Source organism: Prionailurus bengalensis, chromosome A1 (genome assembly GCF_016509475.1).
Source record: "Prionailurus bengalensis isolate Pbe53 chromosome A1, Fcat_Pben_1.1_paternal_pri, whole genome shotgun sequence".
NCBI classification, from domain to species: Eukaryota; Metazoa; Chordata; class Mammalia; order Carnivora; family Felidae; genus Prionailurus; species Prionailurus bengalensis.
In genome coordinates, this window is record NC_057343.1 from 82034639 (window position 1) to 82060853 (window position 26215).

Below are 26215 nucleotides of genomic sequence, written 5' to 3' on the forward strand. Positions count from 1 at the left end.
CCCACATCCTGCGGCAGTCACAGGGCCCTGCGCCCACCCAGTGCGGCCTCCCAGGCACACCCTCCACCTGCTGGAATTGGCAGGTAAGTTAACACTTGTTAGCCATAGACAGAGATCCACCCCAAAGTTGTTTTTTAAATAAATCTAGGATATAAATTTCTCCTGACCCTCTCGATTAGAGTTTACAAAAAGCTAAAATTTAAAAAATATACTGCATAACCAATTGTTTATATACAAGGTGTGCAATGTTTAACTTTGTATGCTTCGTGAGTCTACACTATTGTGAAATAATTAACTGCATGTATGAGTATGTTCAATTTATCTAACATTCAAGGCACTCACGTTCTAGGAAATAACAAACACAAGGGCCTCTACTCTGGCATCTGTGGCAAAATGATATGAACATAGTCAGTATTAACAAAACAGACAATACAAAAGTTTCTGATTTAAATAATAATGTACACAACAGGATATTTTAACAAGTAAGTACTGGAAACTAGGATATAAGTCAAAGAAGAAAAAACTAATTTGAATATGACAAAAAATCAAATTTAAGAGCAGTTATGCATTTAAAATACAGTAGCTCTGATCTGGTACAGCTTAAACACCTGGAATATGTGTGAAACACGCGCACCAGGAGCTTCCGGCTCACAGCAGACACAAGAGCCACATGTCCCAGGCACGGCTACTGCCCCAAAGTGCGAGGCAGCTGCGCTGGTGCACCCTGGCAGGGCTGTGACTTACACCCGGAGACGTGGGAACGGCCATGGAGTCACACTCTGCAAGGACCGTCAAGGAGGATTTTCACAGCCAAACTACATTACTTCTTAACAAAATATTTTTCCCAATAACTAAAAGAAACGCATGTTCTCCTTCAGTATTTCAGATATCAAACGGCTGACATCACTCCAAAGAAGCGTCCTGGTCAAGGAGAACTGACTCCAAGCTGAAGAGAAAGTGGGCACTTAAGGCAGGGCATCTGGGCCGCAGACAGCACGCAGAGGAGCCAGCCTCTCACGTTCTGGGAACTCCGGGAGGAACCGGTACTTTGCTCCAAGCAGCAGCACCATGGACAGCAGCATCAGCACCATGGACAGCAGCAGCATGGGCTGCTCCTGGGTGCTCCTGGGTCCCAGGGAACACTGAAGGTCAGACTTCATCTAAGTAGCATAAGTGTGACCTCTACAGTGCACGTCCTAGTCTCTCTCCGTCTGTTCTGAATTCGCTACTGTGGTCTAAGGGTTATGGGTTCCAACGAGCACTCCATTTACTACATTCCTGCTGAACCCTACAAAAGGGTATTTGTAGGAATTCGTAAAATACTAGAGCATTTCAGCACTCGTTAATGATTATCTAAACCACACAGAATTGTGGCTTAGGTATTCCTTCAGTGGGTCTGACCAGAGGCCAAGTGATGGCCTTCAGTTGAAGCTCTGAGAGAAGAGAGCCCATTCTGAAACAACAAAACAGCAAGCTGAAAGGCTGCAGCAACATTAAAAAAGCCCAGCATGGCCTTACCGTGGCAATTGGCCCATCGACATGGTAGTCCAGGCTGAAAACGTCCCACCCGGTGTCACCTGGAGAGACCTGGGGACAGAAACAAACACTGCAGGCCTTCCCACCAGTGCTGCACTTAGTGCCAAAGAATCTCTCGTCCAAGAAAAGGCAGTAAAATAAAGCCCAATTTTTGAAAAGCATTTAATACTTGTGAGTGTTAGCTATAGGACAGCAGAGATCTGTTTGTCAACCCCTGTACCCTCGGCATTTAAACCATGGGCACAGAGGAGATGCTCTAAGGATACTGTGAAATGAATGGTGTGTTATGGGGTTTTATTCAATGTTTATTTATTTTATTTTTATTTCTTTAAAGATTTTTTCTTTAAATGTTTATTTGTGACAGAGAGACAAAGCATGAGTGGGGAAGGGGCAGACAGAGAGGGAGACACAGAATCTGAAGCAGGCCCCAGGCTCTGAGCTGTCAGCACAGAGCCTGATGCAGGGCTCAAACCCACAAACTGTGAGATCGTGACATGAGCTGAGATTAAGAATTGGTCGCTTAACAGACTGAGCCACCCAGGTGCCCTTATCATGTATTTTGAATAAATACCATAAAATCAGTCTAAAATTCGTCACCAGTTTATGGCAAGAACTCACTGCCTCATATGTCCTGAATCCCTTAAAAGTCAACATTTAGGGGTGCCTCGGTGGCCTCAGTTGGTTAAGCATCTGACTTTGGCTCAGGTCATGATCTCACGGTTCGTGGGTTCGAGCCCTGCGTCGGGCTCTGTGCTGACAGCTCGGAGCCTGGAGCCTGTTCGGATTCTGTGTCTCCCTCTCTCTCTGCCCCTCCCTCACTCGTGCTCTGATTCTCTCTCTCAAAAATGAATAAACATTAAAAAAAAAAAAAAAAAAAACAAGAGTCAACATTTTAAAAAAGCCAACAAGCCCTACTAATGGTCCTTCATCATAGCTAAGCAAACAGTGTGTGATGTTTCTGACATGCATTCCCCTAAGAAAACTCACTGTCTATCAAACTGAAACTAAATACATCTATTTTTGATGAATATTACTGTTACATGCCATCCCTGTGCCTCCTGCAACATTACCATTAACAGGAGACAAGATTCACTCCACAATGTGCTACCGAGCGCCGGGCTGAGCGCTGCATGTTCTCCATCCGCAGCCCTGTGGGGACTTTGCACAGGGAGCAGACGGAGAGCCCAGTGCAATTTAGAGATGTGGCCCTTGTTGAAGACCAATAAGCAGCACAGTGCAGGCTCAGGCCGGCCAGCCTTCTGGCAACGACTCCCACCCGGCAGGCTAGACGAGATGCACGCCACACGCCACACACCGGAACACTGGCGGGAGTGCTGGCCCGGGGAGCTCACGGCCTGAGCAGAACCAGGGCCACAGTACCTCCAGCAGCCTCACATCCAGTCTCTTGAGGATCTCAGGGCTGTCAAACTGGGCGTTGGTGGCTCTGACGGCGGTTTCAAGAATTCCAGTCAAGTTGTGTTGATACAAAGTCGTAGCTGGACGGACAAGTTCTGGTCTTAACAGATTTTGTAAAAATAAAAGATGTTACTTGAATTCTTAAAGAGCTTTGCAAAAACTTAAAATTGTAGAAAGAGTTGAAATTATAAAAACTAAAAAGACAAACCACTACAACATAGAAACAAAAGTTTCACAAAACTAACTGTAAACAGGATTTCACCAAGTCTTTTGGGGAATAAAACATTTCTTTAAATCTCAAAAAAATTAATTTTGATTCTGCTTAAATTGAAAATACTTAACATATGCCATACACATTAACAAATCAAGTTTTCAACTTAAGTCTGGCCTACAGTAACAGGAACTACTGGAATTTTCTGCACAGACCCAATGGGTAGAGAGGTCTTTGTTAAATCAAAACAACTAGATACACAGACGTCATGATTCTAGAAGCTAAAAATTGCCCCGTTATCAGCAAACACTTCTCTGGGGTTACTCATGTCCAGGTTGCTAAACAGAAAGCTAACGTTACCGGGCAAGAACCGGCCAGGTTACCAACACAGCCTGACGGCGAGGGGAAGTGCAGGAAAGGGGCCACCCAGTGCAAACAAGGCGCTGTGTGTGAGCACTAGGTTGGAGTGCGCCACCTGAGGGCCACAGCCAACACCCCGTGTGACACACAGGACCAGTCAGTACGAGAGCAAATCCTAGGAGTTCTCATCAAAAGGAGAAAAGGGGTTTCTTTCCTTTTTTTCTTTTCTTTGTGTCTATGTGAGAAAATGGATGCTAGCTGAGCCTGCTGTGGTCACCATTTCACAACACATGGAATCAAGCCATCGTGCTGTACACCTTACACTCACACAGTGATCTAGGTCAACTATTGCTCAATACGCTGGGGGCAAAGCCTGCCCATCACCCCCAGGCGTGCACATAAGCTGTGCGGCTCCAGGTCTTCGTGGCAGCAAAACGTGGGGCAGAGACCGATGAAGAGGGACCATGACATCATCCCTCAGAGAAGTCTGAGGCTAGCTGGAGACCAGGGACATCCCCCACTTTAAAGCCACAAACTTCAAACATGTCTTCAAGAAACAAATCTTCTGATTACGAGATGCTCTAAATATCAAAACCACGCATAAGGCAAACACGTTACATCAGCCACACGACCTGGTCCGTAGCATGACAGGCACCCCTGCGTTTGGCCTCACCTGTAAACCGTGAGAGCTGCCTTGCCCACCTTGACCTGCACAGCTGCACCCTGGGCCAGCTCCCCCCACATGCTCACGGGAACCCCCATTTAGGCCAATGGCATCTCCCCTCCAAACATTCCTGCCCACCCATGCTTCCGGCAGGCGCTGGGCTGGAGACCAGGACTGAGCTCACCAGAGGCCCCTTCCCTGCTCAGGGTCCAGACGGGACACTTCCACGAGTACGTGTGCTCAGTTCACAGTTCACCAACCCCTTCTCAAGCTGACGACACAGTCACCCACCCAGCACGGGCAAGTAGAAGGTCAGTGACAGCTATGTGTGCCCTAAACTACTTTTCATGCTGAAGGTGGGCTCCAGGGCAGAGGAGGGACCGCAGGGGCCTGTGTCTGGACCAGGGGCCTCATTAGAAACGCACGTTCCTGGCCCCACCCCCGAGGGACCAAGCCCCTCTGTGGGCAGGCCCAGGGTTCACCTCAGCCAGCTCCCTCGGTAACTCCGAGGCACAGTGACATCTCAGGACCAGGCCACCAAAACCACCCCTTGATCACACAGGTAAGACTGGAAGGCCACACACTCTTTCAAGTGTTCCAAAGGGAACATCAAAAAGTGCCAATCTCCATTCCTCAGTGCCTGAGTGGACATCACCCGCACTCTGGCTAGGAGCTTGGCTGCACCCGAGGTCGGTGTGTCTAGAGCCCGGGATGGGACAGACACCCTGCTGAGGGGCTGGGAGAGTCTCCACGGAGGCCAGGGAGGGACCCACATCTAATTCTGGGACAAAAGGTGCCATGAAAATGTCACAGAACAAAATGAAAAGAGTAGTAATTTTGTTTTATAGGTTTTTTTCCCCCAAGGAACAATTTAAAATTCATAATATGGAAAAAGTTGTGTGAAATACACAATTTTTGAACTTGTTTGAAACTGGCACTAAGTGTGATCACACTGCACACGCCTCGGACACGGGACTGTCAGTGCCAGGGTGTCCACAAGGCCCACAGGCTTGTGAGAAAGGTACAGAATATGAGAAAACAAACAGACTTCGATGTGACAATCTTGGTTTCACCAAAAAATTTTCCAAAAAAATTTCAGATTTCATCTTAGTGATATGTTCTCTAAGAACTCAGCCAATTTCCCCTAATGGCATTTATTCTTTAAAACAAGAACTGTTAAGACTCCTCATGTTGCAATCAACTGTGTATTTAAAAGATCCAAAGAGTGTTCTTACTTGAGCAAGTCCATTAAGTGCCTGATGAAGTCCCCTTGGCCAAGGAGCAGGTAGCGCCTCACAGCCTGCATATGGTCCAGCAAGCTGTATTTTTTGTTAAGAACGTCCAACAGGTACTTGCTGGTCTCAAAGTAAGCAGCATCGATTTTCCCCCGAAACGCATTCTCCAAATCTGTGAACAAATCTGCAGCTGTAAAGAACAAAACGAGAGCATATACGTACATAACTTGTATTTCAATAAAGATAAAACTACCAGCTCCACGCACAAACATCACCGCCTACACTCACAAACGGCCCTGGCGACAGACCCAATGGGCCGGGTGCGCAGGAAGGCGAATGAGCCCGAGCCCAAGAAACCCAAGAAACCAAAAAGGCCGCCATCTGCTGGACGCACAGTGGACGCCCGAGCTCTGACCTATGAGAGGCCCCAACAACAGTCCGTCCTGTCCTAGACCTGAAGGTCAAGTCACTTTCAACAACACTACTAACTCAACACCTCATGGAGACACTGAGGTGAAGAAGGCAGCACAGGGAGGGTCAGTGTTGAACTGCCCGCACGGTCTCAAGAACGAACAAGAAGGTGCCCACAGTGAGCAAGCTCTGGGACCTGCTGGCCTCGGGGTGAAACACAAGAAATGACACACGTTGGCGAGGATGCGGAGAAAAGGGACCCTCGTGCACTGCTGGTGGGAACGCAAACTGGTGCAGCCACTGTGGAAATCAGTGTGGAGGCTCCTCAAAAAGTTAGAAGCAGAACCACCATATGATCAAGCAACTGTACTTGGTATTTCCGCAAAGAAAATGCAAACACTAATTCAAAAAGATACCCGCACCCCCAAGCTCACCGCACATTATTTATGATACACAAGATACGGGAGCAGCCCGAGTGTCCGTCAACGACTGAACGGTCGAGAGGTGGTGTGCACACACAGTGGGCTATCATTTACCTGGAGAAAGGTTATTCTGCTATTGTGGCAACATGGGCGGACCTGGGAGGGTTACGCTAAGTGAAAGAAGGCAGACACAGATACCGTACAGTATCACTTATGTGTGGACTCTAAAGTAGTCAAAGTCAGAGAAGCAGGGAGTAGACTGGTGGTTGCAGAGCCGGAGGGGAGGAGAAAGCAGTGAAAGGGTACAAAGTCTGGGTTTTGCAAGCTAGAGTTGCCAGGACGACCATGGAGCGCAGTGCCTGTGGCTAACTCCACGGTATCACATACTTACAGCATGTTATCTATACTCATTTACCACTCTCTACGTTTGATTATTTAGTATTTCATTTCCTTGTACATTTTCATCTTCATACCTAGAGTTTAAGCTCACGAAAGGCACAGTCATTCTCATGAAGAGTAAGTCATGTCATGACGCCTGTAGCTGACACCGCGAAGGGAGTCAGAACGACAACATGAACAGCAAACAGCCAGGAGGGAAAGCTGCACACATCAAGTCGGCTGCACACAAAACACTGTGGAATTACCTCGGTGGGGCGGGCAGCAGATGGGAAAAATGGAAGCGAGGGCAGCAACGAACAAGGGGACCACAGGACATCTCACACAGGCAGTCATTTCACCCAGCACTTCCCCTGCTAACTTCTGAATAAGCCTCTTTGTGTTACATGTGGCCACCAGTAGAAACATTTTTCCTTTATTTTCTGATTTTGGCATAACTCGCTAGATCATTTTCTTTTCAAAGTAATACAAATTCTAAGAGAGTAAAACAGCTCCACCTAATCCAGTACTTACTGGTGAACTCCACGTAAAAAGAGAAATTGAAACTTTACATAGTAATGTTTTACACACATCACACTAAGTGTGAAGGTATTTCAGATGACAACTCAGAAACTGTCATTCCTACCGGACGGAAAACACTTCAAGTGACAGCTCTATCGCACCCCCACCACCACTGCCACCACCGCCACCATACCATCCTGGGGGGAGTCGGCAGACTTGGTCACAGCTATCATCTTTGTAGTGGGTGTCTGGTCATGACAAACCTGGTGCAGGAAATTTATTGATTTTCCGATCAAAAGGACCTAAAAAGGAAAAATATCCTCCAGTTACCATGATGTAAAAATGATTAGTCATCCAACTACTATAAATATTCATAAGCAACAAATCTACTATTAATTAAAAATTAAGTAATGGAGGGGCACCTGGGTGGCTCAGCTGGTTAAGCTTTTGGCCCAGGTCACGACCTCATGGTTTCATGAGTTCGAACCCCATGTCGGGCTCTGCGTTGATTAAGACTCTCTTTCTCTCTCTCTCTCTCTCTCTCTCTCTCTCTCTCTCTCTCTTTCTCTCTCTCCACCTCCCCCGCTCATGCTGTGTCTGTCGTTTCAAAACAAATAAACTTAAAAAAAGTTTTTTTAATTGTTTTTTAACTAAGTAGCAAGGACATCTAGGATAGCATCAAGGGAACTGTAGGAACTGAGAAGACTTATTAACAAACACACATTAATCAGTGTATTCAATCAATACATACTTCTGATCCTAAGATGCGATAGAAGAGTTTTGTCACCTGCTGCCCACATGCAGAATTACCACAGCAGAGCCCCAGTCCCCCCCCCACCCACCCACCCCCCCGGCCTCACCTTCCTGGACTGGTCCATCGTAATAAAGGAGGGGATCATCGATCTCCGTAGAGTGTACTTGTCCTGCCACAGCCGGTCCGTCTTGACGGCTGGATCCGAGGCTACGAAAAACTGAAAGCAGAGGCACGGCCAGGTCAGAAGACAATGCTTACAGCAAACCGCTCGCTGACAGCCACACCGAGGAAGTCACCCTGAAGGAAAGCTCTCCAGAGACGGGAGACTTACCCTTCACAGAGTAAAACCGTCTTCAAAAGCATTTTGAGCACTGGGTGTTGTAAGGAAACCAATTTGACAATAAATTTCATATTAAAAAAAAAAAAAAGCATTTTGGATACATCCCTCTGTAAATGGAATCACAGACGTCCCAGACTTTTTAAACCGAGTCTAACAACACAGGCCTTTTCTCGAGGATTCATGATCTTCACTCTGATCACAATCATCAACCTCTGCTGTAGCCTCTGCTGTGCTCTGGCTGGGAGGGCCGCCTCATCTACCTTAGTGAAAACCTGTGGGTGTCCAGGGGTGTGGTGCGGCAGTCCCTGTGCTCAGCTGTCCCCTCCTGCCCACGTGCAGCCCTCTGCAGGTTCTCCCCTGCGGAGCTCCCGGTCTAGAACACAGAGGTGCCAGAGCTAATGGACCCTGCTCACGGACTGCTGGCTGCAGGCTGACCTGGGCGTGTGGGTGGCCAGCACCTGCCTGCCTGGCAGCACTGCAGGAAGTGCCTTCCCAAGAACCACCCTGCACAGAAGCTTCTCCCCTGTCCACTGTGCTCCTCACTTTTGCTGATCCCACTGCCCAACCTGACCCTGATGTGAGAAAGGGCACGAGGCCACTCTCATGTTTCAGTCCCATGTCCTTTAAGTTTTTTTTTAAATTTTTTTAGGTTTATTTTTGAGAAAGAGACAGAGCATGGGATGGGGGAGGGGCAGAGAGAGAAGGGAAGACAAAGAATCCCAAGCAGGCTCTGTACTGACAGGGTAGAGCCCGACGCAGGGCTTGAACCCACACAGTGCAAGATCATGACCTGAGCTGAAGTTGGATGCTTAACTGACCAAGTCCCCAGGTGCCCCTCAGCCCTATGTCCTAAATACGTTTGGGCTTTTATCTCTATAAATTCAATTTCTAGTAGAACTGCCAAGTCAAAGCAATTTTTAATTTTTAGAGACATGTCAGACTCCCCTTCCCAACCAAACAGGCACGTCCACGGACACTCCCACAAGGAGGATGGCCCCTGTTCTGCATCCTCACTTGTGTTAGACTGTGCCAGTCAGCTGGTGAAGCTGTGGCCACCTGTACTGTTACCATCCTGACACAGGAAGTGGGGCCTGTTTCCATGATGCTGATGGCCATTTGCTTTTATTCTCCCATAAACTGTCTTTTCATCTCCTCAACCGTCTACTGACGCTGTCCTTTTCTCATCAACGTATGAAAATTCTGTTATATTAGGGGAAATGACCATCTGTGGATGAAGTATTACTAATTTACTTTCTCCAAGTTAACCACTTGGCACCGTTTACAGCATGTTCCATGTTTTCGCTTTGTTCCACTTCTGTTGTGTAGGTGGATGTCTTCCTTTATGGAAGAAGACTTTCTTGTCTTCCTACGATCTTCCCGCTCCTAGATTACGGACAATTTTCTCTTACTATTCCTGACATGTTATTTTTATTACTTACATTTTTCATCCGTCTAGAATTTACCTTGGATATGATGTCGGGGCTAGTGTTTCCTTCTGGAGCATCCTCCCTCTACTGGCCGAGCTAGCACCTTTTATTTAATATGCTATCCTTTTCTCTGAGCTAAAATGCCTCATCAGAAGCTGTCATGATAATTGTATCGACAGATCAGAAAAGGGGAAAGGCGACTAGATCGAGAGATGGACGAGTTATGTGATAACATCTTTACTTCCCAGCCTCCAACGGTGACCAGTGGCTTTGTGTTTTATCATCATGAACATGGACTTAAGTGCATCTATGTTTCAGTCCATTAGAGTTATTACCCTCACTGGCACTCCACCACGTTTTCCATTCTAGGATGATGGGAGCCCCTTCAAGCTGGCTGCTGAGTCCTGTAGACTCGACCTAAGGTGTCTTTCTTGCTTCTGGTGTGGAGGATGTGCCAAGCTCATCTTACTCCTTTCTCCTCTAGACCTAGAATCAGCCACTCCTCCAGGGAGGAGAGAAATGGCCCTCAGTACTTAGTAGTATCTTAACACGGAAGCTGGACGGTTTGAGACGCAGCACTGGCCACGTTAAACGTGACAACCTGGCTCCCCCGTGGGACCATAAGATCCACTTAAGTCGTAACACACTTCTCTAGTGATTCTTACACAAGTTCTAAATCACCAACAGGTGAACAATGCACAACCCAGACTAAGGAAAGTGTGTCCACAGAAACAAAATAGATTTAAAGAATTTTAAAAATATTTTTAGTAATTATATGCCAATGCAAAGTTGATGGTTTCCAGGCAAAACATAAAAAACAAAGAGAGAAAGAGAAAACTTGAAATGAGAAATGTAAAATGCTATCACTATGGCACAGAACCTACTTAACTTTAAGATATTCTTGGGGTGCCTGGGTGGCTCAGTTGGTTCAGCGTCTGACTCTCGATTGAAATCGAGTCAGTTAGTGAGTTGGAGCCCCACTGAGAGCATGGAGCCTGCTTGGGATTCTCTCTCTCTTCCTCTCTCTCTCTGCACCTTCTCCACTCACACACGCGTGTGCTCTCTCTCACTCTCTCTCTCAAAATAAAAACTTAAAAAAAAAAAAGGGATCATTCTATGTTATTCTAGACCACAGAAAAATATATAGAACATTTATTTTATGGATCTAGTATAACACCAGCAAAACCTGACAAAAATAATACCAAAATTAGAAACTATAGGCTAATTCCATTTGTAAACATAGATGAAAAAATACGAATAAAATATCATCCTTGCATTACTGGAATAAGGTACTTTTGGTCAGGGCACACCATACTCCCAATACACTTCAAAAAAAATTTTTTTTAAGTTTATTTTTGAGAGAGAGAGACAGCGAGAGTGATCGAGCACATGCGCGAGAATGGGGATGAACAGAGACAGAGGGAGACAGAATCCGAAGCAGGCTCCAGGCTCCAAGCTGTCGGCACAAGCCCGACGCGGGGCTCGAACTCACGGACCGCGAGATCATAACCTGAGCCGAAGTCGGACGCTTAACCAACTGAGCCACCAGGCGCCCCTGAATACACTCCTAAAGATAAGAGAATGTATAACAAAGTATAAAATAGTATCAGGTAGTCATTAAAAATAAAGCTCATTCTTAATTATTACAAACTCTTCTGGGAATTTGATGAAAAGTACAGATCTTCTTTCCACAAAATAACACTATTATGTGCTATTCAGGAGTTTCAGAGATCATGCTTTATGAAGCCCTGGGTAGAGAAGAATAAAATTTAACAGCACAAAATTTTCATTACTAAATAAACCCCACTGTATTGGTCAAGCAGGAATGCAAAGTAGTGTGTTTCAGAAATACAGTGAATGAAGGTTGAAAAGAAATTTGTCATTATTTCAAATTAAAACAAAAGTAAAAGTAAAGTTTACAAAATACTACGCATGTACCATATCTGATAGACACATTGAAAAATACACAAGAATATACTATAAAAAATATACACAAAAATATTGGCAGGTTATCTGTTCATGACAGGATTACTAATAAATTTTCTCCTCTGTTTATATGCTCAAAAATTTTTAATTATTCAAACATTTTTAAATCAGAAAAAATATCATTCAAAAGAACTGAGTAATTAAGACCAATGAGAGAACATATGATACCAGCAAAGAAAACTGCAGTAACATCACCTTCTCATAGCAACCAACAAAAAAAGATTTGTTTTCTATTCACAGAAATCTACTCCTGAGGGTAAATATTTAAGAGAACAAAATTCTTAATGATGCTAAGGTCTTATTCCATCCCTCTTAAGTCAGGGCTACATGACAGCCATATATAAGGAGGGACATGAATAAATGCCAACATGTTTATAACCATGTGGAGGAGATCAAGTTTCTTATCTTTACGTACAAACTAGTATGTACTGATCTTTGTACTTTTAGATTTGATTTCTATCCCCTAATTTTAAACACATAACTAATGACTGCTTTGAGGGATAACAGGTCCCACAATCCTGAAGCGATCATCACGTTAAGAGATACTTAAATCACCCAACAGAAACTTGAAAACTGTCACGAGCCCACCAGGAGTCATGCAAAAGTTCGCCCAATCACCGCGCTAGGACCGCCCCATAGCCCCCCACTCAGCAGAGAGGGGCTGGTGTAAATTCTGCTGTTACCAGTTATTCACTTAAACGGAAGAGCTAGTCCCACAAACAACGCACTAATTCGTCCTGACAGATGGAGTGCAGCCGGCTTTGTATCAGTATGTAAGACGATTTAATTTAAAAGATAAAAAACTCGGACAATTCAGTCATCTTTAGAAATTAGGAAAGCGTCACTTCATCTGAGGGCAGAGTAGGGTGCAATCACTCTCCCGGCAAACACTGAGAGGAGTAGGTCCATCCTGGCATTTAATTAAGCCTCTGAAAAACATATAGTTACAGACGAAAAAAACCAAGGTCAGAACATAATTGCTTGTATTTCACTGATGCATTTTCCACTCAAGGTTCTTTACTTTTCACCATGTGTCAAACACAGAAAGAACGGAGAAAAAAATATAACATAATTGTACCATGATTTCTCATTAACTGTTGGACAAATGCCAAGGCCTCCCTACTAAAAACAGAAATGAAGAGGGTAATTTTCTTAGCAAGCAACATAGCTTCTAAGAAACAGCCATTATTATACAAAGACCCCAACCCCAAGTGGCAATAGGCAGGCAGCCCCCCAGAGCCCCTGCGCACCCCCCCCAGAGCCCCTGTGCCCCTCCAGAACCTCTGTGCCCCCCAGAGCCCCTGTGGCCCCCCCAGAGCCTCTGCACCCCCCCCAAAGCCCATGGCCCCCCTAGAGCCCCTGTGGCCCCCTCCACCCCCCGCCCCTGCGGCCCACCACACCCAGGAAGCCATACGGGCTCCGCACAGGGAACCAGAAAGGTCTCCCACACGGTAGGCAGGAAAATCCCAGCACGTCAGGGGTGAGGCTGGAAGTGCCAAAATGCTAACATGATCTTACATAGTACACTTTTAAATTCAGTAATTCTTAGCAAAAACATACAAGAAACAGAACAAGAGAGCTGAAGGCACCCACAGATATTCCCAACAGCAGTCACCACATTATCTCCAGTTCCACCGACCTTCCAGTTCAAGGACATAGATTTTTAGAGCATTTTTTAAATTTTTTTTTTCAAATTTACTCATTTTTTTGAGACACAGAACAGAGGGTGAGCAGGGGAGAGAGAGGGAGACAGAATCCAAAGCAGTCTCCAGGCTCTGGGCTGTCAGCATAGAGCCTGATGTGGAGCTCGAACTCACTGACCGCGAGATCATGACCTGAGCCGAAGTCAGGTGCTCAACCGACCGAGCCACCCAGGAGCCCTGAGTGTTTTTACACCATTTAAGTAAACATGTGAAGTCTGGAAATTTTCGGATTCTGAAAGCAAGAAAGCTTACATTTACCTTTTCCTTCCGTGTTTGCTCCCAGATGAAGTCCCTCGCCCTTTGAAAAGAATTTTCCAAAAGGCAAAAAAATAAAAACAAAGTAGATTAACGTTGAACTACTGGCATAATTTGTTCACCTCAATCACTCAGGGCAGAAAACCCATGTGAACTACTGAAACATGAAAACCCCATGTTTTCATTTGTACTAATTTGTAACCAAATAAAACTACAAACTTCCCCCAAGTGTTGAAAGTACTTAATCACTTACAAAATCTGTAAATTTTTCGAGTGCTCCAACATTTGTCTACCTTTCCATTTCATAACAGAACACAAAACACAAAACACAGTTCCTGCTGGTTGGGCCAAAGGGTCCTATCTTTTTATAACAATTCACAGTAAAATCCCAACTGGTAGGCCCAGAGGCAGTCTTGAATGATTCCATACCAGAGACAGCCAAGCTCAGAGGCTACCTGGGCCTCTAACTGATTCTTGGGTTGCAAATCAGCCAAGCCCAGAGGTAGCTAAGGCAGGACACTGACCACTGCCCAGCAGCAGGAGAGACAGACAAGCCTTTCCAGGGAAAACCTCGGAAAACGTGGAAGGAGCTTCCGGGAAGGACAAACTCGAGCTCTGAATAGCCATCAACAGACAGTAGGACCCCCTGCAATCAGTCGGAGCCTAATGCAGGACAGTCACTGAGCAGTGGACAGCTGGGTCAGAGAGAGAAGGGCCGAGAGCAGGGAAGGTTCTGATCCCGCCCCTGACTGGCATCCTCACCCGTCCCGAGGCAGGAGAACTGGAGCTTCAAGTACAAGCTCACACCTACGTTGACTCTACAGAAAACTAGCTCCTGTCCACATTCTTGGGGCCAGGTCACGACTTTTCTTGTAGGTTTTGTTCTAACTGGGGGTTTCCTGACCTGGGGTCCATGGGCCCAGAAGGCAGAAGGGTCTGTAAACGTGGAAGGGAAGGGAATTACACTTTATTGGCACTAACTTCTATCTGAAATTTAACTCTTCCTTCCATCACAAATGCAAACAACAAGCCACAGTACCTGTGACTTTGTCACCAAAAGAAATCACATATTCTCACATGACCTGTTCAAGTGGGTGCACAGATCCAAAACGGCCACTAACCCTTCTTATTGAACATGTCAATAAAGACATACATCTGTTACCGCATCGCTTATCTAATAGGAAGTCTGGAAACACTAAATAAACACACTTCTTTACCAGGGAATTTTTCTGGTGTGCATTTACTCTTCTTAATTGACGATTACGCTTTCCCTCCCCCTCACAGAAAACCCCCTGAGAGACTACTGTACAGACGAGAGCTGGTGTGAACTAAGAAGGCCCTCTGGGGCGCCTGGGTGGCGCAGTCGGTTAAGCGTCCGACTTCAGCCAGGTCACGATCTTGCGGTCCGTGGGTTCGAGCCCCACGTCAGGCTCTGGGCTGATGGCTCAGAGCCTGGAGCCTGTTTCCGATTCTGTGTCTCCCTCTCTCTCTGCCCCTCCCCCGTTCGTGCTCTGTCTCTCTCTGTCCCAAAAATAAATAAACGTTGAAAAAAAAAATTTAAAAAAAAAAAAAAAGTTGAAAAAAAAATTAAAAAAAAAAAAAAAAAGAAGGCCCTCTGCTCTCCCTCCCTCTCCTCACCTCAGCCCCTCCGACACACTCTGTCTCTGTCCCACTCCAGTCAGGCTGGGGCTGCAGAGAATCACAGGACAGGCCCCCAGGGTCTCGGGCTTCACTGGGCCTCTGAAACATCCTCATGCCCAAGTCACAGTCCACGTCACACCTCCCTACGAGGTTCCCAGAGGGCAGCCAAAGGGACTGGAGACTGCAAATGGCCAGGCCTGGTGACAGGTAATCAAGGACCTCCCTACAACCAGCACTGAGGCAGAATAAAGCCTCAGCAAGGGAGGAAAGCTAAATCTTAGGAGCCAGACATGGCTGGCACCCCTTCGCATATTACAGTCACCATTTTAATCATTTTAGAGCGTGAATTCAGCACTTTAACGTTATCCACTACAAGGCTGTGCACCCGCCATCACCATCAAATTCCAGAACACCCTCAGCATTTATTTGCAGAAACACCATACCCAGCAGGCAATGACCTCCCCACCCCTCTCTCCCCAACCCCTGACAGCACTAACCTTTCTGCCTCTGTGACTTGGCCTATCCTGCACATTTCACATAAACGAAATCCTACAACACGTGAGCTTTTGTGTCTGGTTATGTCTCTCAGCCTAAGGCTTTTAAGATTCATCCATGCTGTAGCATGCATCAAAATTTCACTCCTTCTTGGGGCTGAATATTCTATTCTGTCACTTGGATAGACCACCCATTAGGTAACAGACACCAGCACTGCTTCCACCTCTTGACCATCCTGATAATGAATGAGGCTTCTGTGACAATCACGTACAAGTTCTACGTGAACATGTGTCCTCACCTCTCTTGGGCACACACCTGGAACCGCTGGGGGTGCGTGTAACTTTCCGAGAAGCTGCCAGCCCTGTCCCTGAGTGGCCGCACCGCCGTGTCCCCACCAGCACTGTATCAGGGTTCCAAGGTGGCCAAGTCTCCACCGGCACTTGTTATGCTCTGGCCTGTGCTCTGCTCCAATGAGATCCCCATGAGTGTGGTATGACAGCCCCCTGTGGTTTCCACTCATACTTCCCTGATGACTAACGTTGAGACTCTTTTCCGGTGCTCACTGGCCATCGGTAGACCTCCTTTGGTAAAACCTGAGTACCCTGCCTATTTTTCAATTGCAGTGTTTGTCTTTTTGGTCCCGAGTTGTGATAATTCTTTATATGTTCTGGATACTAGACCCTTACCGCATCTATGATTTGCAAATACATTCTCCCATTCTGTGTGTTTTTCTTTTGTTGCTTATGCTTTTGGTGACATATCTAATCCATAGTCGCAGAGATTTACACACAGCTTCAGCTGTGGGACCTACTTTGAGTAACTTTTTATACACAGTATGCAGGTGAGGTTCAAATCCTTTCTTTTGTGTGTGGACATCCAGCTGTCCCAGAACCACCTGCTGGAAAGACTTTTCTTCCTTCACTGAGTGGTCTTGGAGCCTTGCTGAAAATCACTCAACAAACATGAGCACGTGTATTTCTGGTCTCTCAATCCTGCTCTCGAATCTCTGAGCCCATACGCATGCCAGAAACACACCTGTGATTGCTGTGCCCTGTAACATGTGACGTCGGGACATGTGAGTCCTCCCACTGTGTTCTTCATTTCAAGAGCGTGTGGCTTTCCAGGCCCCGTGCACTTCCATGTGACTTTGAGGACCAGTGCTGCCATTTCTGCAACAGAGGCCACGGAATTTTGATGGAGATCACATCCAATGTGAGATCATTTGGAGTAGTGCTGCTACCTTAACAATATCACAGAGGGGCACCTGGAGGGATCAGTCAGTTAAGTATCCGACTTCGGCTCAAGTCATGATCTCACATGGGTCTGTGGATTTGAGCCCTGCATTGGGCTCTGTTGCTGACAGCTCGGAGCCTGGAGCCTGGAGCCTGTTCCAGTTCTGTGTCTCCCTCTCTCTCTCTGCCCCTCCCCCGCTTTCTCTCTCTCTCCTTCTCTCAAAAATGAATAAACATTAAAAAAAAAAATTTGAAAGCACAGTATCACGTCTTCCAAACCATGAACGTGTAGAGCCATCGGTTTATTTAGGTCTGCCTTCATTTCCTTAACAGTTTTATGATTTTCAGTACAATTCTTCCACTTTCTTGGTTTAATTTCTCCCTAAGTATCTGATTAATTTTGACACTGTCATACATAGAATTGTTATTTTGGGATTGTTTATTGCAAGTATATAAAAATAGGACTGATTTTTATGTACTAATCTTGTATCCAGCTAATTTGGCAAGCATGTTTATTAGACTTGGACTGTGAACACTTTAGTTTTCTATGTATAAAATTATGTCATCTATGAAGAGAAGCAGTTTTATCTCCTTTGCAATCTGAGTATCTTTGTTTTTCAACTGCTCCCTTGTCTAACTGCCCTGATGAGAGCTTCCAGCTCCCAGTGCAACCCTGAGCAGGGTGGGGAAAATGGACCTGCTGTCTGTTCCTGAGCTGGGGACCAAGTGTACACCCTTTCACCATCGTGACATTACCTGTTAGCGCTTCATATACGCCCTTTATCAGGCGAGGAGGCTCCTTTCTATTCCTTCGGTGAGTGTTCTGATCACGCAAGAGTGTTGAGTTTCATCAAATGCTATTTCTGCGTCGCCTGAGATGACTGTACGTTTTTCCCTCGTTTGAACAGTGTGGTGTATTACATCACTTTCCTTATGCTGTAACCACCCCTGCGTTCTTGGGAGAAATCTCGCTTGGTCATGGTGTACGGTCCGTTTAACTTCTAATCCATTTTTTAGTGCTTTATGAGGATTTCTACATCTATATTCATAAAAGATACTGTTCTGTAGTCTTTTTGTGTTGTTGTCTGGCTTTGGGATCAGAATAATATGAGCCTCATAAAATGTGTAAAAACAAGTATTCTTTCCTCAGTTTCCTAGAAGAGTTTGAAAAGAACTAGTGCTAACTTTATATATTTGGTAGAATTCACCAGTGAAGCCATCTAGTCCTGGGCTCTTTACTGGAAAGCTTGAGATTACGGACTCACTTCACGAGTTACAAGCCTGTTCCAAATTCCTACTGCTCCGAGACTCCGTGTCAACGGTCGGTATTTCTAGGAGGTCTCAGGTTTTATTATCTGCAGATGACTTCATTTCTCCACCATTTTTGAGGTGGAGTTTTTGCAGGACACAGAATTCCTGACTGGCAGATTTTCCTTCCAGCATTTTGAGTGTACATCCTAGTGCCTCGCGGCCTCCGTGGTTTCTGAGGAGAGGGCAGCTGCCGACCTAATCGAGGGCCTTCTCCATGCAGAGTTTCCCTAGGGCTCTGTCTTCCCACGACTCGATCACAAGGCTCCTGCGGACATGGCGACCTGTCCCACTGGAGTCTGGGGAGCCCCCTGCGCGTCCCGGCGCCATGGGTCTCTCAGACCCTTGACATTCTCCTCTTCTCTTCCTGTTCCTCCGGCGGGATAACTCAGTTGGGTCTATCCTCAAGGCATGTGTTTCCTTTTTCCTGCTCAAATCTGCTGCTGAGCCCCCTAGTGATTTGTTTCATTTCGGTTACTGTACTTTTCATCTCCAGAACTACTTTGGGTCCTTTTTACAATCTCTGTTTATCCAGGTTTTGTGCTCCCTCTGATTACAGAAAGTAGCATTTCCTGGGGCACCTGGGTGGCTCAGTCAGTTGAGCGTCCGACTTCAGCTCAGGTCATGATCTCACAGTCCGTGGGTTCGAGCCCCGCATTGGGCTCCATGCTGACAGTTCAGAGCCTGGAGCCTGCTTTAGAATCTCTGACTCCCTCACTCTCTGTCCCCTCCCTCGCTCATGCTCTGTCTCTGTCTCTCAAAAAATAAATAAGCGTTAAAAAAAGAAAATTTTTTTTAAATGTATAAAACATAAAGCATATAAAATCCAAATATAATTGAAAAAATCATACAGTTTGACTCATTGGGCAAAAAAAATTTAAAAAAAAAGAAAGTAGCATTTCCTTGCATTATGCAAATATTTAATAAACTACTTTTATTTTCGAGAGTGAGCGCATGAGTGGGGACAGGAGCAGAGGGAGAGAGAGGGAATCCCAAGCAGGGTCCAGGCTCAGTGAGGAGCCTGACACAGGGCTCAGTCCCACAACACTGGGATCGTGACCTCAGCCAAAATCAAGAGTCAGACGCTCGACTGAGCCACCCAGATGTCCCTAATAAACTACTTTTAAATGAGTGGTTACATAAGGCTCACATGTAGCTACTTACAGTTAACCATATGCTTAAAGAAATATGATTTTACAACTAAGTTATAACTCATTACACAATTGAGGGGAAATTAACCAATGTTAGAATTGAAGAGACAAAAATACCCAAATTTTAATTGTGTAAGGATCAAACACAAAACGCAATTGTCTCAACTACCAAATTCTTATGGTAAATATATTGTTTAGAGTGAATTAAAGAGAACTTCCCAAATTTAGTCAGAGACTTAATCAGAGTCAGGAACATTTATAAATGTATGGGTCAACGAAAAAAGGAGAAGTCAAAGAACACCACAATTAAGAGAAAGGCCACAGACATATCAGGGCCAGCGGGCACTCAAATTATATCCAGCATTCTTCTTACATAAATTAACAGCAAGTAACCTAGTAACATACTGAGCGCTTACTACCTGCCTGACTCCATCCGCACACACGCACACAATCCTGTGAGGCTGCTGCTATTACGCACGCAGGGAAGATGTGCAAGGGAAGGCTCACAGAGACTACAGCACTCACCCAGAACTCAGAGCTTTTCCAAACTGCAGCCAACAGTCAAACCCAAGCCATCAGACCCCAGAACCTGGGCCGGTGAGCCCCACCGCACGGCGACGAGGCAGGGAGTTAAAACAAGGCCCCTGTAAGACGCTATGAGCTGCCTGCTAGCACGGCGGTACCCAACAGCAGGCACACAGCAAAGGGCAGAATCTACTTTACGCCAAGGACTCATGTTAGCTCTATAGTCACAGTGCATTTTTGAGAAATCCCAGCAGCCGAACTAGTGAAGCAAACAAGACCATGTGGGTATAAAGTAACTGGCAAATGAACACTTACAAATCCTGAACTTCCTGAAGCCTTCTCTAACCTCAGACATCGAGTAGGAATATCAGTAAATATAAAACCTTAAAAAATATAAGTTTACTGTAGTGCAATGTTAGTATTCGAAGTAATCTGAGGAAAGGGTACCTGAGGGTGCTTTATAGTTCTGTCAACTCTTCCAGAAGTCTGAAACTATACAAAAAAAAAAAAAAAAAAATTTAAGGATAACTTTATCTGGGAATGCAAACTGGTGCAGCCACTCTAGAAAACAGTATGGAGGTTCCTCAAAAAACTAAAAATAGAACTACCCTACGACCCAGCAACTGCACTATTAGGAATTTATCCAAGGGATACAGGTGTGCTGTTTCAAAGGGACACATGCACCCCCATGTTTATAACAGCACTATCAACAATAGCCAAAGTATGGAAAGAGCCCAAATGTCCATCGATGGATGAATGGATAAAGAAGAAGTGGTATATATACATATAATAGAGTATTACTCGGCAATCAAAAAGAACAAAATCTTGCCATTTGCAACTATGTGGATAGAACCGGAGGATATTATGCTAAGTGAAACGAGTCAGTCAGAGAAAGACAAATATCATATGACTTCACTCATATGAGGACTTTAAGATCCAAACAGATGAACATAAGGGAAGGGAAGCAAAAATAATATAAAAACACGGAGGGGGACAAAACATAAGACACTCTTAAATATGGAGAACAAACTGAGGGTTACTGGAGGGGTTGTGGGAGGGGGGATGGGCTAAATGAGGGAGGGGCACTAAGGAATCTACTCCTGAAATCACTGTTGCACTGCATACTAACTAATTTGGATGTAAATTCAAAAACTAAAATTAGAAAAATAAATAAAATGTGTTAATGATACCTACAAAAAAAAAGAGTAACTTTATCGATGAGGCAAGATCTGAGATTAAGCTGAAGGGATCGTTTGAGCTAATGACCTAACACTGAATTCAACAGACAGGGTGTTTACTTAGCATTTTATCCTTAAATACATAAAACCTAAGGTTTGCCTTACACATATTCTGGGCGACAAGACTTCTTCAAAGTAAGTATCCCAAAGTGAAACTATCCCAGTCTTGGAGAGTTTGCTTTTTTTGCCTTACCTCAGTGAATCAATGTCCAAAAATAGAAAAGAAAACAGTCTAGAGGAAAATCAATCTGCAAGTCAAGGCCCAATTCTCCGGCCCCACAATTATAAATAGGCCCAGATCACACACAGGTCAGACAATCAATAACGAACTGGTGGTATTTTAGGGACGATTCTGAAAACACAGACGCACACAGTGAATTAGTGGTGTAATTAAGGACTACTTTAAAAACCCAGTTGCTAGAAACTGCAAACTAAATTATTCTCAAAAAAAAAGACAAAAGCATTGCAAATCAGAAATTAGGTTCTAAATTTTAAAAAGATAATTAACCAGTTTGTGGCTTTAACTTTTGTTTTACTTGACAACAATTTTATATATATCACAATAGGACCAGAACTGCAATTCCTGTCCCAAACTCTGAAGAAAATCAGCTTCATCAAGTCAACTGGTCACCAGCTATTTAAAAGGTCAGTATCACCCAGAGGCACCTGGGGGGCTCAATCAGTTAAGCTTCTGACTCTTCTCTTCAGCTCAGGTCATGAGCCCAGGGTTCGTGAGTTCGAGCCCCATGTTGGACTCTGGGCTGACAGCTCGGAGCCTGGATCCTGCTTTGGATTCTGTGTCTCCCTCTCTCTCTGTCCCTCCCCAGTTTATGCTCTGTCTCTGTCTGTCTCTCAAAAATAAATATTAAAAAAAAAAAGAACCACCACAGACACAAGATATCCAAATGTATAAAACCACGCCATGACTCAAGTCTAGAAAGACAGACAAATCCACCAGAAAAGCGGGCAAAGAACAGGCCCAGCAATTGGTAGAATAAAAATAACAAACATGAAAAGCTGGTCAACCTCACTAGGAAGCAGTAGAATGCCTCCAAGACACCGCACCTCACACATTAGAGTAAAAACCTTCAATAGAACTGAGTGACAGGAGCACTGACCAAGCTGGAGAAGGGGGACCCACGGAAGGCCGACTGCGGAGTGGCCTGGCACTCCAGAGCCGGGAAGGGCAGGATCAAAACTAAAAGACTGCGCTCGCTCCCCAACAGCCAGCCATCCCACCTCGCAGGACCGACCTCAGAGGAACTCGTATGTATGCACAGGGAGACACATGAAAGGGCGTTGTTTTCAATGACATTCAAAAGGTTTACAACTATGAAGACCATCCGTCGGTACAAGACACTAGACACAAAGAGGATGTCCACCTTTCCTACACATAGTAACAAAGGACGACTGTAACGCAGCCACAGCCGAACTACAGGCCAAATGGAGCAACCCACACAACACCTGCACCTTAGGTGCTGCCCGTGTGCACCAGAGGCTCCCCAAAACCACTCTCGACAATCGGCTCTGCCGCCATGCTGGTTTAAAAAGCCACTGGTCCCAGCACAACTGGTCTATGAGGAAACAACGGGACCATAACACGAATTTCATGACTGTTCACATCAAGTTCATCCACAAAAAACTAGGTGGAAACAGGAGCCCAGCCTTCTGCTACACCGCAGGTGAGCCCCACACCCACAAGCCCACATCAGGGCGTCTACAGGGTAAATGCCATGCTCACTCTAGAATGTACAGAGGGCTGGGGCACCTGGTGGGCTCAGTCAGTGAAGTGTCCGACTTCGGGTCAGGTCATGATCTCACGGTCCGTGAGTTCAAGCCCCGCGTTGGGCTCTGTACCGACAGCTTGGAGCCTGGAGCCTGCTTCGGATTCTGTGTCTCTCTCTCTCTGCCCCTCCACTGCTCGTGTGCTCTCGCTCTCTCTCTCTCAAAAATAAATGTTAAAGAAAAAAATCTAGGATGCACGGTGGGCTTAACCACTGAACGTGTGTCAACAGCACTACAACTTCTGTGAAGTTCCTGTCCTTTCCTAATGTGATATACCCGAGGTTTTGAGGGTGCAGCCCCTCATTCCACTCTTTGTCAGAGGACCTATGGTTTGTGCTGCGTGACTTGCACAGCACAGTGGCTTTTAGGAGCACACACGCCGCCTCATGGCAGAACCAACTGTGCTTCCAACAGGCACACAGCACACACACCCATTAAAAGTGCCAGGGCCTCAGTAAGTGACCTTGCAAAGTGACAGAGCGTGCGATACTGCACCACACGAGGACTAACACGGGACACCTAGGTCTGGCTTTGCCGCAAACCTGGCCAGGGGATTTGGCCTTCTGACTTTCCCACCATTAAAACTGGGATGATAATCTCCGACGGACCCCAGGCGGCTCTGTCGCTCAGAGGTAACTGGTTTTCAAAGCACCGCACAAAACACGCACGGCATTCGTGCAGTGCGGTGGCGTTACAGTCGAGAGGAAACAGTTCCCAGGGAGAAAAACTCAAGAGAGTAGCCGGAGACTCAAACGGCGCTCCTTACTTCGTGGTACGTGTCCTCGAGCTCCCCATCGTATATCCAGCGGTACAGGAAACTCAGCACAGGATGTGACACTAAGCTGAGAATGTGCTGCACCAGGGACCTCACGTACGGGTCCCCCGTCTTCGTGTACGCGTGGACGGCAGAGGCCAGCTCACCTCCTTTCCTCCCTGGGGGGACACATGCAAAACACCCAAATTACACTCCCGGCAGAGACCAGGTCATCGAGATGCAGTGTTCCCTGGCTACCATCTGGGACTGAGGAGTGGCAGTTAACGTGTTGAGGAACAGAGAGAGCACCAGCCTGCCCCAGGCTTCACGAGTCAGAGCAAGGCACTCTCCTACCTCTGCGCAGCCACTGCGGGGTTTTTCAAGAGCAACACCCCTGACTCGTTACTCAAGCTGGAACATGAATTGTCACCTCTTCTGACCAAGACACGCATTAAGACTCACACTTTATACTGCAGTCAGGGATATAAACACATATAGAAAATATGAAAGTTTTACAAAACAGTACTTGCACTTTAATGCTTCCTATTTTCTTCCTTTCCTCCTTTAGTACAACACGCTAGTCTCGGCTTACCAAACTCATCTTACAACCCCATTATGTGGCTAGAACTCCCATTCTGAAAAATCCTGCCACGGTGAAGAGTCCCGGGCCCAGGGATCACAGCTCAGGATGAAGCACTGGCAGTGGCAAATATCAGGCCCCAAAACACAAACATAGAAAGTTTCTTACGGTAAGAATTCAGGATTTGATTAGGTTGCTGAAAGATTTTCAGGAAGGTCTAATGTGACCCGATGTTACTTAGATGCTCCTGGCAGGAGCACACACAGCTGCCCGAGGGAGGGGCAGAGATGTCAGAAGGAGCTGGAGGTCCAGGACACGAGGGACTCAGTGCACACAGAAAGGTGCGGGGACTGGGGAGAGAGACAGAGGAAGAGTCTAGAAGGAATCCACATGGGGGTGCTCATCATCTGAGAAAAGACACATATTTTGCCTGACTGCTTTCTCTTTTTGAGGGGAGGTGGCAGGAAGTAGAGGAGGCAGGGCACGGACAGCTTGGCGAGCTCAGACCACACGTGTTGGAGTCCCAGCCCCTGTGCTCACACAGACAGAAGAGGTTGGCAGCGGACACAGGGCCATGACCTAGGGGCGGACCCTCAGCTTCTCCCACCTCACTCAGTTCTCACAATCCTAAGAGGAGGCCATTGACGCTCCAGCATTACAAAGAAAAGACAAAGAGGTTCTTGGTCAAGGTAGCTCCAACAGAGAGAAAAAATGTTCAGAAGGCAGGTAGAAATGCAGAGCCAGAGCCTGGGAGAGGCCCCAGCCACACAGGCAAACTGGAGGACTTGTAACACCTAGCTTGTGGACCCAGACCTGGGCCGTAACCTCGGGAGGAGGAAACCCCCAGGGAAGGCTGCTGGGCCAGAGACAAGTAAAAGGGGCTTAGAGATGAACAGTTACAACACCAAGGACCACAAAATGCTTACAAACTAGACACCCTCTCCTTTCTTCCCTCATTTCAATGAACTACTAAGCTTCCACAAACATAAATATGGGGCCATGTCAGCAACTGGTGACTTTCCCTATAAGTGATCTACGCACTTGTACGTAATCTGCACATTTATGGCTGTCAAGGATACACGAGAGCAGGCACGCAAATGACCGCAGATGAAATTCTCTAAAACCTGCTTTGAAATAAAGCAGGTCCATGAGACTCAAAACAACCTTGGCAGTGGTCCACTAGGGCCGCGAGAGTCTTCAGTCTTATCTTGGGGTCGTACGTCCAAACCAGGAGGCGCCGGAGCGTCAAGCTACTCTCAAGGCCCAAGTTCACCCCCTGATCATCCTCTAACTGTAGCTGAAAAACAACAAAGACGTAACATGTAAACACGAGTCACCAAATATGTCCACCATTTCTTAATCCACGGAAGTCAGCATGGGGAGCGGATTATTCTCATAAAACGAAGCGACAGGTCCCCTCAGAGAACAATAGTTTCTTCAAGCCACTAGTCATCGGTTGAAATGGTAGATCACTTCTCAGCCTCTTGGCTAAGATCAAGTGAAATGGTAGACAGAATTCTGAAAATCAGCATTAATTGCCTCTCGAATACACTGAAACTCCATGGGTATCGAGACCTCACGAACAGCATTAGCAAACATTTTTATCTTTTAAAAGTAATTACAAAGAAACTTAAAAGCTCTATATAGTTGCAATTTTGTATGATGGCAAATCAGGAAGAAATTAAAATACAAGCAAAGCATTACCTGGGAATGTAAGACAGACAGCAATCGGTAGTATTCCTTCAGTTCCTGATGCAAGGCCGCGCAAAAGCTCTGCGTGGGAAAAAGCAGGCGTTGTGAACACACGGCACATCCCTCATGCGCCAGCGCATCTGATCGCCACAGGCTCAGCGCTGGACCACGACTGGTACATTCTGCTGGTTTAAGTT

The 26215-nt window shown here is 46.0% G+C and overlaps 1 protein-coding gene across 3 annotated transcripts in view; it reads right to left on the minus strand.

The window, feature by feature from the left end:
• Window positions 1–26215, minus strand: part of TUBGCP3 (tubulin gamma complex associated protein 3) — a 71085-nt gene that overhangs the window by 21045 nt on the left and 23825 nt on the right. For 2 of the 3 annotated variants that reach the window (XM_043583028.1, XM_043583020.1), the window contains exons 9-16: window positions 26031–26099; window positions 25491–25623; window positions 23759–23925; window positions 8013–8123; window positions 7346–7454; window positions 5423–5612; window positions 2917–3052; window positions 1519–1587 (exon numbers count right to left, since the gene is read on the minus strand). In XM_043583028.1, coding sequence (XP_043438963.1) covers window positions 1519–1587; window positions 2917–3052; window positions 5423–5612; window positions 7346–7454; window positions 8013–8123; window positions 23759–23925; window positions 25491–25623; window positions 26031–26099 — 984 coding nt within the window. The remainder of the gene's footprint in view (window positions 1–1518; window positions 1588–2916; window positions 3053–5422; window positions 5613–7345; window positions 7455–8012; window positions 8124–23758; window positions 23926–25490; window positions 25624–26030; window positions 26100–26215) is intronic. The other variant, XM_043583033.1, reaches the window with a different exon arrangement.